This window comes from Columba livia, chromosome 1 (genome assembly GCF_036013475.1).
Source record: "Columba livia isolate bColLiv1 breed racing homer chromosome 1, bColLiv1.pat.W.v2, whole genome shotgun sequence".
Classification (NCBI taxonomy): Eukaryota; Metazoa; Chordata; class Aves; order Columbiformes; family Columbidae; genus Columba; species Columba livia.
In genome coordinates this window covers 32409594-32422206 of record NC_088602.1, presented here as the reverse complement: position 1 = coordinate 32422206, position 12613 = coordinate 32409594, and the positions used below count along the sequence as shown (strand labels likewise).

Sequence of the window (12613 nt, the reverse complement as noted above, 5' to 3'; positions counted from 1 at the left end):
ATATGATGGCACTTACAAGTCACAATCCAAAGGACCAAAATGTTGCAAAAAAAAAAAAGGGGAAACAGAAAAAAACCCATGGATAACTCAACTTATGCAATCTGGTCTCTGCCCACCTTTGTGGGGCTAGTGTGCCCCAGCCATTGCCACTTGTGGTGTGCCCTGGGAAAGATAGGTCCCCGGGGGTGTAAAAGAGGAGTTAGACACTGAACAGCCTGGGAGGAGGCTGGGAAGGCACATCCATGTCCACCAAGGCTGCTGGGTGTGGAGACTGAAGCAGCTGCGATGGGAAGGTGTGAATCATAGAATCATAGAAACATTTTGGTTGGAAGAGACCCTTAAGACCATTGGGTCTTAAGATCATTGAGTGAAGGGGCTGTACAGCGGGAGGGGGGCCCTGAATGGGGACAGATGACCTCAGGGTCTTTTGGGAGAGAACAGTTACCTCAGATTTGACCAGGGAAAACCTTTTGCCATCTGAGAAAGCATGTGGCCCCAACCACATTGCTAGGGAGCTTCCTAATCTGCTAATGACAAACCTCCAATGCCAACATTGCAGAGATGGAGCAGCTGATGGCTGCTGAGACCTCAGTTCTAGGTGCTCCTCAACCAGCCTTTCAGTGCCTTCCTAAGGGCTCTACCATGAAGATGAGCTGCATGTGGACTCTCAGGCAAGTGTTGCCTTGGCAGCACTGGTCCAACATTTTTTCTGGCACCATTCAGCACTGTTGCCCGCTCAGCACATAGTACCTAGGGCAGGTGGTAGATCTTTCCTCCCAGTGATACCATCATAGGATTGACATGGAGATGCCTCAGTGCTTGTTGGTGCACATGGGCAACAGTACAATGCCATAAGTAGGTTCCAACCAGCGAAAGAAGAAACCTGGTGATGGGGCTTTTCTCCTCCCTCCAGGGCCTGGGGCTGGTTGCCCTCTGTCCCTTACTGTTGCAGCAGTTTCTCCTTGATGTTGCTCCTCAGCTCAGCTTGGGAAAAGTCAGCATATGGAGCGATGTCCAGCTCTTCCTCCACTTGATCTTCATTCGTCAGCTCTTTCTCCACTTCATTCATCAGCTCTTTCTCCACTTCTTCTTCCTTCATCAGCTCTTTCTCCACTTCATCTTCCTTCATCAGCTCTTCAATGACAGTCTCAAATTCTTCCTTGTATCTCCTGCAGCAAAAGAGCTGTGGGGTGCAATGCCCATTAGGAGCAGTCAGGATGGCATGGGACACCTCAGTAGACCATGGACCTTCTCACCCTCCAGCTCCTTCTGCCCACATGCCTCTCCCCTTCTTCTCTGCCTCTGCCGTGGGGTGATCGCCCCCCCTTTTTTTGCCAGGAAGAAACTTAAGTTACAGACATGCTTACATGATATGGGTAGACTCACATTTTTATGGGGTTGTTTCTTCAGATCCACCAGTGTTGGGATTGGCTTTTCAGGAGCGTTACAAAAGGTGCACTTTGCAGAGTCTTCCATACAGGTGGTTTCCTCAGAGGACAAAGGAAACACACCATCAGCATAATTAATTTTTTAAATGCTAAATTGGGCGAAAGTCTGTACTGTTCCCATAAAGGCAACCAAACCCACTGCATTTAGTGTAACACCAGAACTCATTTTCAGTATGTGTATATATACAATGTCAGGAAATGTAGTTTATATTTAATCATCTGTGCTCCAAAATTAATGCAGTTGGCATGTTTACACAACCTTCTTAAGAGCTCAATGGAAAGTTATGGATGTTTTTCATATGAAAACGTGAACAACATTTTGATATGTCCTTCCTTTAACATACTGTGAAACACCAAGAAAGTGGAAAAAAAGAGCAAAAAAAAAGCTCCTGTTTCTTCTTTAGAAACAAATCTCTGAGAATCCCCTTTTAAAACCAAATGCACTCTGTTTTTAAGACAATCTTGATACAGAGAAACTTCAAGGAAATGAGGACTTTTGCATTTTGGAAAGGAAAAAAACCCTGCAATTGTAAAGCATTTGTGATAGAAGCATTTGTGATTAGCTCTCCTTCCTGATGAAAGCTTAAAAGTGGCTTAAGTCTGGTTTAGATTTTAATGCCTTTTTGCTCTTTGTAGTTGTTATAATAGCCATCCTGATGCCTTCTACTGTGATCAGTCAAGTCACCTAAAGCCATCCTGTCTTGCACCAGGTTGCGTTACAGGTAGGTTTTCTTCTTCCATCAGCCATCTGTGATGCAGGGGTTGGGTGGGCTGGCCAGAAGCACAAACCCTGGTGCCACCAGGGCCAATAAATGGCACCCGTACATTTTGGTGGCTTTGTGTTTGAGGTGGCTGGAGCACTTTCCTCACTGAGATGAGGTGGGAGTTGATGGCTGCAATATCAGTGCATCTGCCACTGGCCTTCTCTTGAATTCCTGTTTTGCTTTGTGGATCTGTGAAACCAGTGGATTTTGCTTCCACATGCAAGCATTTTTTTTTCTTTCCAGGAGACACAAACTCAGGAGACACTTTGTAACTGGTGCCTGCTCTTTTCCTGTGTCATCAAGTGGTTTTCTGGTGTTCAAGCTTAAGTCTCTTCAAGGGGAGAGCCTCTGCCCTCTGGACAAATTTTTGCTCCATTATCAGAGAAGAGACACTATCTTCTTTTCTCCTTTTGCAGCTGCAGGACCATCAAGCTGCTTCTGCAGATCATTTTCCTGGAAGCCATGTGCCTTTTTTGGAAGGCATCTTGCCAGAGAGCTGGCAAATCCTGCACTGCCTTGCTCTAAATGAAGCAACAAAAACTTACTGCGATCAGGGAGGAGAGGGAAACAAGCTCCATGTGACCCCACAGCTCTGAGGTGCACCACACACAAGGATAAGGAACCCTCCACCAAAGTTGTTAACTTTCTCACCTCTTTTTCCTTTATTTGAATTAATTTTGTGCTCACCTTCAGCTCTGGAATGTTGTTCAGCCTATAAATAGCAGTGGCAACTCTCCAGCCTCAACCCCCAAACAAGGACGACCCCCCGCAGAAAGAAGTGCCCTTGTTGTTGCTGCCCCCCACTGAATCCCAGCTGGCACTGCTGCAAGGTGCAATGAAAAAAACACCGCTGGAAAAGTTCTCATCAATGCTTATTTCTGGTTTCTCTTGCCAACTGAATGGCTGGGTCTCACCTCATCTGGGCACAGGTCAGTTGCCGTCTCATCATCCTCATGCTTTTCTCCCGTGGACAGTGGCTCGTCTGACTCTGACCTTGGACTCCCTTGGGAAAGCTCGACAGGCTCCCCTGTGTCTTTTTGCAAGGAAGAGTTGTCAGTTAGCTCCTGTTCATTCAAAGTGACCTCTCACAATTTTGTGTGCAGAGGTTTTCTCAGAGAAAGGTTTTGCCATCCATTGCTCCCCCTCTGCCCCAGGACTTCTGCACACAGCTTCAGCAGGAGAAAGGGCCACCACAGGGCCTCTCGCTGGCCCTGTCCAGTGTGGTGGAGAGGGCAGACACACATCCCAGCGAGCAGCACTACCCTTCCCCACCCCCCAATCTCTTTGTGCAAGGGGAGGGGGAGATGCGTTGGCTCAGCACAACATCACCCATCTCCAGGAGCACCAATTGATGAGCTTGGGAAGCCATATTTATTGCCTCTCCTTGGGACCTGGCACTTCAAATTTGAGAGGGAAAGCTGCTAAATTAGCCTAAGCACAGTCCCATGCTTTTGAAATACTAATAAATAATCTCAAAATAGCAGTAAGCAGGAAGAGAAGTTTGCAGATGATACTCAGGGTGGTTGAGGCAAAAGGCTGACTGTGAAGAGTTGCAGAAAGACCCTTGTGGCACTGAATAAAAGGGTAATAAAATCACAGATGAAATCTGATATAGATAAATGTAAAGTGATGTGCATAGGAAAAGACAATCTTAGCTTTACATACGAAATAATGGGCTCTGAGCTGCCTGTTTCCACTTGGCTGTGAAGTGTTCAGGTTATAATAGATAGCTCTATGCAAATGTCAGCCTGACACTCAGTAGCAATCAAAAAAGCAAACAGAAAGCTAGGAATTATTAGGAAAGGAGGAGAGAGCAAAACAGAGGAAATCATTATGCTACTGTATAAATCCGTGGGCTCCCATCTCTTGAATACTATTGTGCAGTCCTGATTCACCAATCTCAAATATGATACAGAAGAAATAGAAAAGTTACAGAGGCAGGCAATTGAAGATGATCAAAAGCATAAAAAGGCCTCCATTCAGGGAGTGACTGAATAGATTAAGACTTTTTATCTCAGAAGAAAAAAATGATTGAAGAAGAAATATGACTGAGTTTTGTGATGGGATGAGTGGTGTGACTGGGGAACAGCTGTTCACATTATTCAGTGCTCTTCAAAGGGAGAGAGTGATCATCAAAGAAAACTATCAAGTGACAAGTTCAAAATAAACAAAAGAGATTTTTAGCTGTGGGCACCCCTTGCCATGGGGTACACTGGATGTTTAAAGTTTATGTTGGTTCAATAGGGTGTAAACTAATTGATAGAAGAAGAATCCATCAAGGGCTATTAAATGCAGAGGTGGTGTCTACAGCCCAGGAGGTTCCTGAGTCACAAAGCACTGTGAAGTGGAGGTGGAGAATATTCTGGGAAGAATAAACAAGTGTTTGCTCTATTTTTGTATTGCTTCCTGAGCATCTGCTGGCTCTCGTCCAGGGCAGGATGCTGCGCCAGATGTACTTTGAGGATTGACCCTTTGTGGTCATCTCTATGTCCTGCTTTTCACACCAGGCCCTGTCTCCTACTAAGGCGAAGCAGCTTAAATGTAGCCTGTTACCGCTTCTGACAAAGCCCCCTGCATCACAGAGATACAGCAGCTTGGTGGCTTTTCAGCCTGCACACAGCAGGCATGATTTTCAGCTTAAAAACTCTTCCACCAAGACCAGCAGGCAGGTGTATCCCCTTTTAGTTTAGCTCCCAAAGCAAAAGTCTCTATAAGCCAACCACTTTCAGAACATGGACCCCTTCTCATGGGATACCCCAACTGTGGAAGACAAAACTGTGACCCCTGTGGCCGTTGGTGGGAACCCTGAAGCAGATCTTAGTGACCAAGGGAAAGCGTGAAGCCACCTGAGTGCTCATTGTCCCCAACAGGCACGCTGATATAAAGCGAAAAGGCACACGCTGCAAAAACCTGGCTCACATCATCTCCTCCCATCACCAGGTTGGGGACCTGAGGAAGCTTGTCCAGTCCATCTTCTCCTGCATGGATAAGTCTTCTCTACAAGTCCTCAGTTGGGGGTCAAGTCATTCTGAGACACAGCTGATAAGCAAAAGATGTGACTCGTGCTCCATGCAGACCTCTGATGTGCAACTCACTGTGTGGTGGAAATGTGATCTGGAGGTGACTGTGTCTCATAACAAGGTTATTTCATGGCAGTCAGCTCACATTCCCCCAGCCAGTGCTGGATCATCTTGGATTTTATCGTTCCAAGTCATCACTGAAAGAGAATGCCTGGTTGTGAATGATAGGAGTTTGAAAAAAGGAAAATGTGCAGCAGTGGCTCAGTCAGTCCAAATCGGAGTTGTTCACTCAAGTTTTCCTCCAGTAAATATAAAACAGACACTTGGATGCTCCACTGCCACAAGATTTTAAGTGCCTCTTCTGGCTGACAACTCACTACCTTAATGACGGGGACATTTGTGTCCCTGTGCACTTTTCCAAGGTTGTATTAAAAGCCATGCCTTGGCTGTTTTCCAACTGGTGGATGCAAAGTAGGAGCCTCGCTTTTCACTGCCTTTCCAGCTAGAAATGAGGATGAGGAATAGTGGCTATTACAAGGTAATCACACCCTGGGGGAAATTCCTGAGCTCAGGTATCTCTGTTCCCCAGATCAGGGTAATCTCCTTGCACTTGGCTAGCCCTTGGCAAAGCTTGTCAAGCCAGGCTGTCACTCTCAGGCTTAAGAGCCTGCCCTATTTCTGGAGGCCGATGCCTCCCCTAAGCAGTGTTGTGTTGACATTACATGCTTGGTAATCTGCAGGTGAAACTTATTTTCTGAAAAACTACACTTTTCATCTATAAGGCCTAATTTAAAGGAAATGTAAGGCCAAATTCTACTTGTATTGACACCTGTGCCATTTTGTAGCAGCTCCAAAGGAGCAGTGATGCTCTAAGTTGAAACAGGAGGACAGTTAGAGGTCTGTCCAGTCGATTGATCTGCAGGAGAGGGAGTACAAAAAGCTCCATTACACACTCTGAAGAAAACAACTGGATAGTGACTGTTATGGGAAAAAATCCCCACCCACATTTCTTGCCTCTGTATGTCCATTAGGACCGAGTCCCTGCCATGTTTGGCTCTGTAGGACAGAGAGGAAGATGAGAGTCTTCAATGTAGAACATGAACTGCAAGTGGGCAAGGGTGGGAAACCCCAGCCCTTGGCTGCAACCTGGGCAAGTGGGGTGGCTTCCTTTTCCTCTTCCTCTTCCACTGGAGCTGGAGGGAATTTTTAGACAGAGAAAGGCAGACCTGGCACCCCACAGCCACACGCCTCATTCATGGGCTGCCGGTGTGGCATTGCTGGTGCAGGCTCCTCATGCCTGCAATGGCCTTATTTTAATATATTTGCACTGAATAATACATATTTCTTGTGAAGAAAGGCGGGTATTTCTGTGCAGGGGGAGCTTGGCAGCTCCGAATACTGAGCAGCCATTTCCTCAAAACAGTAGGATTCAATCTGGTAATCAACCCTATTAGCATTAAAAAGAACTGTCTAAATGTCAAGCCATGTCCAATAAATAAGCACTAACACATTTAGAAATGGCTTAGAAAGGGGAATTAAAAGTTTTGCTGCTAATTATGCTTCTTATTTTAGATTTTCTGTCAATTCTGGCTCTTCCATTCAAATGAGAAAATCATTTGCTGCCAAGATGAAGGAAATGAGATGGACTGAAAGCTGAGAGTAGGCAAAGTTGTTCATACCTAATAGAGAGCTAATGGGGACCTCAGCGTCTCTTGCAAGCCCCTGGACTCACTGAAAGGATGGGGTCAGCAGACCTTGCAGTTGGGTACCTTCCAGCCTCCTGTTACAGTGGGTCTCAGATCCTTTGATACCTCTTGATTCCACTGGAATTGGGATACACCAGGAGACAAAGGAGAGGAGGGCAGGCTCCTCTGACTGTCTGAAGGCACGCAGCCCAACGAGCAGAAGCAGGAAGCACAGCTTGCTGGAGGCACATTTCATAAGCAGCTTTAGAAATCAGTGCTGGTTTTACCAACCAGCCCTACTCCTCCAGACCCAGCCACCTCCAATGCTGCCTGAATGGAAGTGGCTCACCCACGTCTGGTGCTTTGATGTGGTAATGACATATAACTGATACTGATGGCAAAGGCTAATCCACTCTGCCCCGTAATGTACCCAGTCAATCATGCAATATTCTGTTATTGGAAAAACTCATTTTGGGCCCTCCGATGGTAATCAGTGTATACCCTGAAGCACAAGGCTTGATAGCCTGTGTAATTTGCAACCTAGCTAAGTGTAACTGCAGATGTTAATCCTATTTATACAAACGCCTGACAAGCAAAAGTAGGGATGGAGGAACAAGCTGCAGGGTGGGGGAAGGCGTAGAGATGGGTTTCCAGGAATTCATCCTCCTGCAGATTTCAAGCTTCTGCACCCCAGGGATGGGAGACTGAGAGTTTTGGGGTGGACAAAGGGAGATAGCACAAAGGGAGATAGTAACTCTGCAATTGTGCCCCTCCTTTTCCGGATATATATTTCAGAGAATGCTGGAGCAGACCTCACCATGGAGCATGTCCCCTGCTCCAGGCAACCCCTTTCTACATAGCAAATGTGTGACAAAGCTTATTGTAAAGGTAAAAACTAAAAAAACACGAAAAAAAAGAACAAAAGAAAAGCAATAATATATTTTTTCTGCCCTTTCCTCTTTTCTATCCAGAAACAGAAAGGAAGTGCTTTGCAGTCCCAGGTCTTTCTTTCACAGCCTGATTTGCAGTTTTCGTTCTGCAAATTTGCTAAATTACTCCTCCTCTAAGTTTTGCTTCTAATTTATATCCACCTCCCCTTTCTATATCCCACTTTCTATTTTTCCACCATCCGCCCTGCTTTGCCTCTCTTCTGATCTCTATTCTTGTTTTTCTCTCCACCCCAGAGTCCGTCCTCCCTAGTTTTTCATTCATATCCCCACAACTACTGATATATTTTCCTTCTCTAATATCAGATTTCTTGCTGTCTTTCTAAGATTCCCAGTTTTCCTTCTTTCATCCCCTTTCCTAATTGTTCTTTCTCCAAACCACATATTTCTGTTGGGTCCTGTGGTCTCTGACACCCCATGTCCCACCCAGCTGAGATGTGGTAGAACTGAAACCCACTGAAATTGAGGAGAAAAACAATGGAAGGAAGAGGGCTGTGAGCCTTCAGTTTAAGGCTAGTACTCCCAGTCATCCGCTTGGCCTTTTCCTAAAGGCTAACTCTAGTATTCTGACAAAAATGCTCCAATTCACATTTCCCTCCTCATTTTTATTATGGCCCTGCATGAATAGACAGGATGACTTGTCCTCCACAGCCACCCAACAGTGCTCATCCCTGACACACAGCAGCAAAAGGAGGACTTCAAATACTTCAGTGATTCTTACAAACAAAATGTTTTTTGTTTAGCCTGGGATTTTCAAAGTATGGCAGACACCTAGAAAACTCAGATTTATCTTACAGTGACAATGATTATTCCAAATATCCCACTGTACCTTGCTCACACAGTCCTGCTTGGTTATTCTCCTCTCCATCCTCGGCTGCTGCCTCTTCCTTGTTCTCTCCAGGCTCAGGGTTCACCTCAGTGTCCCCGGAGAGCATCTCCATGGCTGGACAGAAGAGTACAATTTCACCCCCACGTGAGGACAAAGGAGCAAAACTGCTTCTGCACCATCATAGCCTCTCAGAGGTGCCAGGCAGGGTGGCAGAGTTTCTCTATTTGTCTGCTCAGTACTGAAAATACCCTCCTATAATAATTGCCTGGTGCAGGACTAAACTGTCGAGGAAGGGCTACGTATTCAGTGAGGCACCAAATCTTGAGTGGGCACTCAAAACACACTTGCACTGGTGACGGGTACCTGTACCTGAAATATCACACTACACCTATTTCATGAGGAGAAGGAGGAAGGGAAGTCACTGCTTTGCAACTGCAAGAAAGCCTGAATTTCTAGAAATTTGCACCTTTGGGTGAAATCTCACCAAATAATCTCTCAAGCCCCACAAAATGGAAAGTTTTAGTAGCAGCAAGCCTGGGCTTTGCAGGAGCCGTGACCGGTCGATGACAATGGTCCCAGCAGGAGAGGAGGGATCCAACATCAGTGTTTTCAGCTGTGGATTTGCCTGGTGCTGCTTCTGTCCCAACAGCCCTGCAACACCCACCACCTGCACCCCGATGTGTTACTGCTGGAATGTTCCTTTGTCCTGCAGGATCAATGAAATAGCAGCATTTCCCTGGTCTTATTTAATATTTAGTTAACCTAAGCCAAACACCAAAAATCCCCCAAACCCAAACCAGGGAAACCCATCTCCATGACTATTTAAGTAAGGATACCTCTAGAAAACATAGTTTTAGACTACACTGAATTTGTTGTGCTTTCTTTTCCTGCTGTTCATCTCTAAGGATGTCTCCCACTTGGGCAAGAAACATCAGATATGCTAAGAGCATACACTGGTGGATGCACCCAGAGCTTTGCCTTACCAACACATCTGCTCTGCCTGGTTACACTGAGTTTTATTTGCTTTTTAGAGCAAGACTGTGACAGCTTGGTCCTGCCTAACGTTTCCATGCTGCAGGAACCCCAGCTGCAGACAAGAGCCCCCACTTGCAGTGATTCCAGCTGCAGGGTCTAAGCAGAGCAGTGAGGATGCGCTGGCAAGGGATGGCTATAGCTTTAATTGTATCCATTAATATAGACAGTAAAGAATAGAGGAGCATTTGGGCACATCTGCTGCTTTCTTTCAGACCTGAGCAAGAGTTGGTACAGCCAAGAACACATTTTACACCCCAACTGTATACTACAATTGGCCTAATAAAAATGTATTTCATTTGCCTACAGAAATCACTGTTCTGGGCACTTTACAGCTGTAAAGCATGCTGTTTTCTCTTCCTGTCTTCCTTTAATAGGCCACGTATTGCTGCTTAGGTTAGTGAATGCATCAGATACATGGTACAGCCAAGTGAGCGCTGCCATACGAGTCTCCACGTTATAGTTTTGTAGGCTTAATTCTCCATGCACTTTAATTGATTTTACACTCATGGTGCTCCAGGGACACCCAGGCAGCTGCTTCAGGTTTTTGCCAGTTTAAGTAAGATTTGTATCAGGCTCAAGAGCTTGTGGACCTTGCAACAGCCTTTTTGTTGCAGGCACTTTTACCTCGGTGAGCTCACGCCTGTGTTTCCAGAGAACAAAGAGTAGGAATGGGATCCACAACTGGGATTCATGCAAAACTGATTGTTAACTGTGGAAATGGGCAAGCAAACACAGATGAAAACAGGTAAAACTGGCTTAGGATCTGTTTGTGATGCCAGCAAGTAGCATTTGGTCATTTTGGCATCCCTGAGACCATGTGCAGAGGACGATTTGGTTAAAAAAGATGTATTAAACCCAGAACCTTAGTGCCACTCACCTTGGTCTTCTGTGGCCTTAAAGCTACTCCTACCACCCACAGCCTCTGAGCTCTTCTCCTCCTCTCCTATTACTGAAACAGCTTAAACATCATGTTTTAGTTATAAAGTGAGTTTAGTGGATGGAAGGGTGGGAGGGGAAGGGGGATTAAATTTACTGCTTCAGTGACTACAGATCTGAAATAAATCTCCTATTCAATGATAGATCAATAACACCAAGATTGGGTTTAAATTATTAATAAACTATGAGAAATGAGGATAATTATTCTATGAGTCACAGCTCTCTAATGCACTGCACATTTTTTCCCCAAGACATCTGCATTGAAGCACGACCTGCCTATCTTTTGGCAGAAAGCTGTAGCCAAGAAGTTAATGCTTTTTGTTTTGCTAGCTAAGCATTTCATAAACCCTTGGGGGCTGAGGCAGCCTAGTGACAACATTGTGCTTCTCTCACAGAGAAACCCTTAGGCCAGGATCCCCTAAAACATTTAGGTGTCTAATGTGCCCCTGGAAATCAATGTCATTTATTTCAATCACGTTTGTGAATGGTTCAGAAGGCCCTCAGATGTCTTCCTGAACTGGGATGGTTGGAGATGGAGGAGTTGTGTTAGCCTACAAGGAGATGCTGGCATTGAAAAGTGACCCTGGATGGTTGTAGAGGCCCATCTTGCTGGTGGCTAGAAGGTTGGACCACCTCAGGACTGCAGGAGGCAAGGAGAGGAGGAACAGCTTTTGCCCATAGACTACAATGACAGCATTATCAAAACACTCATGAACTTCAGGTGAAGTTCACTTCACTCCCCCTATTAGGGCAAAAAGAGAGGGATCCATCAGCCTGAGGAGGCCTATTAAAATAAAGAAGCTGAAAATTATAATATTCCTCCATTCTGGTTCATGATCATCTCTGTTGACTGAGACAACCCACACTGACACATCATGGGCTGGAGATGCTGAGCACCTCTGGGCATCCTCCCACCTAAGCAGGTGTCACCCGTCATCTCCAGTGTCATGGCTTAGAGTGGTGATGGAGAAAAAGTCCAGTTTCAAGGGACTGCAAAATCAGTTTATCTCTGCTCTTCAACATAACAGGCTGGGGTTATACAGGCTCAGAGCACTTTTGGTGCTCATCAGCTGCTGTGCTATCAGGTGAGGTGCTCAGTGTTGCCCTGGCTTTACCAGGAGAGTACCTTACTTAATAGGAGAGGAACAGAACTCAGGATATTGGTAACAAGAGGCATTTATCCTTGTCAAAGTGCTTCAAGCAAATCAAAATTTCTGCCAAATAAAGCCTACTTTGTGACTAATTTTTATTTTTTTTTTTTTTTAGTAAACAGATGTCAAAAAGTTCCCTTTAAAAAGAAACCTATGATTCTGGATACTGGGGCTATTGGACAGGGCTGCTTCAAATGAACTTACCATCCTCCCTGGAAGATAGGGACTCATCTGAATAGCTCCACTCTGTCTGGGTCATCTCATCCTCCATGTTGTGTCTTCTGCTGTAGCAGGAGGCAGGACAGCCGTCTACACACTGTCTGCAAAGAGGTGACACCAGGTGGGATGCTCATGGGTGGTTCCTGGCCAGCAGGGAAGAGGGCTGTGTGGTTTAGGAGCAGGCAAGCCCTTCCAGCAGCTTCCAGTGACTCTTGGTGGCATTAATCTGGGCAGGGAGCACCAGTGACCTTAAACTATTCCTGCCTCAGAAGTTGTGAAAGTTAGAGCTCTGCAACATGCGGAAGGGAGAAGCATGCTTGCAAAACCAAGGGCAACAGAGAGGAGAGGGGTAAGTGCCAGCACCCCAGAACAGGCAAGGAATTTCAGCAGTCGCTGTTCACAGAGTAGACTTACTGCTTTCCTTGCCTCCAGTTCACTGGATGAAACAAGGTTGTATCAGTCAGACACTGGAACAGGCTGCCCAGGGAAGTGGTGGAGTCACCACCCCTGGAGGTGTTTAAAAGATGCGTACATGAGGTTCTTAGGGACATGGTTTAGTGCCAGAATTAGGTTAATTGT

The 12613-nt window shown here is 45.7% G+C and overlaps 1 protein-coding gene across 1 annotated transcript in view; it reads right to left on the bottom strand.

The window, feature by feature from the left end:
* ERICH6B (glutamate rich 6B) overlaps positions 1-12613 on the bottom strand; it is a 38838-nt gene that overhangs the window by 8426 nt on the left and 17799 nt on the right. The window contains exons 5-10 of the mRNA XM_021286794.2: positions 12020-12135; positions 10606-10686; positions 8694-8807; positions 3127-3245; positions 1387-1488; positions 945-1183 (exon numbers count right to left, since the gene is read on the bottom strand). Of these exons, the coding sequence (XP_021142469.2) occupies positions 945-1183; positions 1387-1488; positions 3127-3245; positions 8694-8807; positions 10606-10686; positions 12020-12135 (771 nt within the window). The remainder of the gene's footprint in view (positions 1-944; positions 1184-1386; positions 1489-3126; positions 3246-8693; positions 8808-10605; positions 10687-12019; positions 12136-12613) is intronic.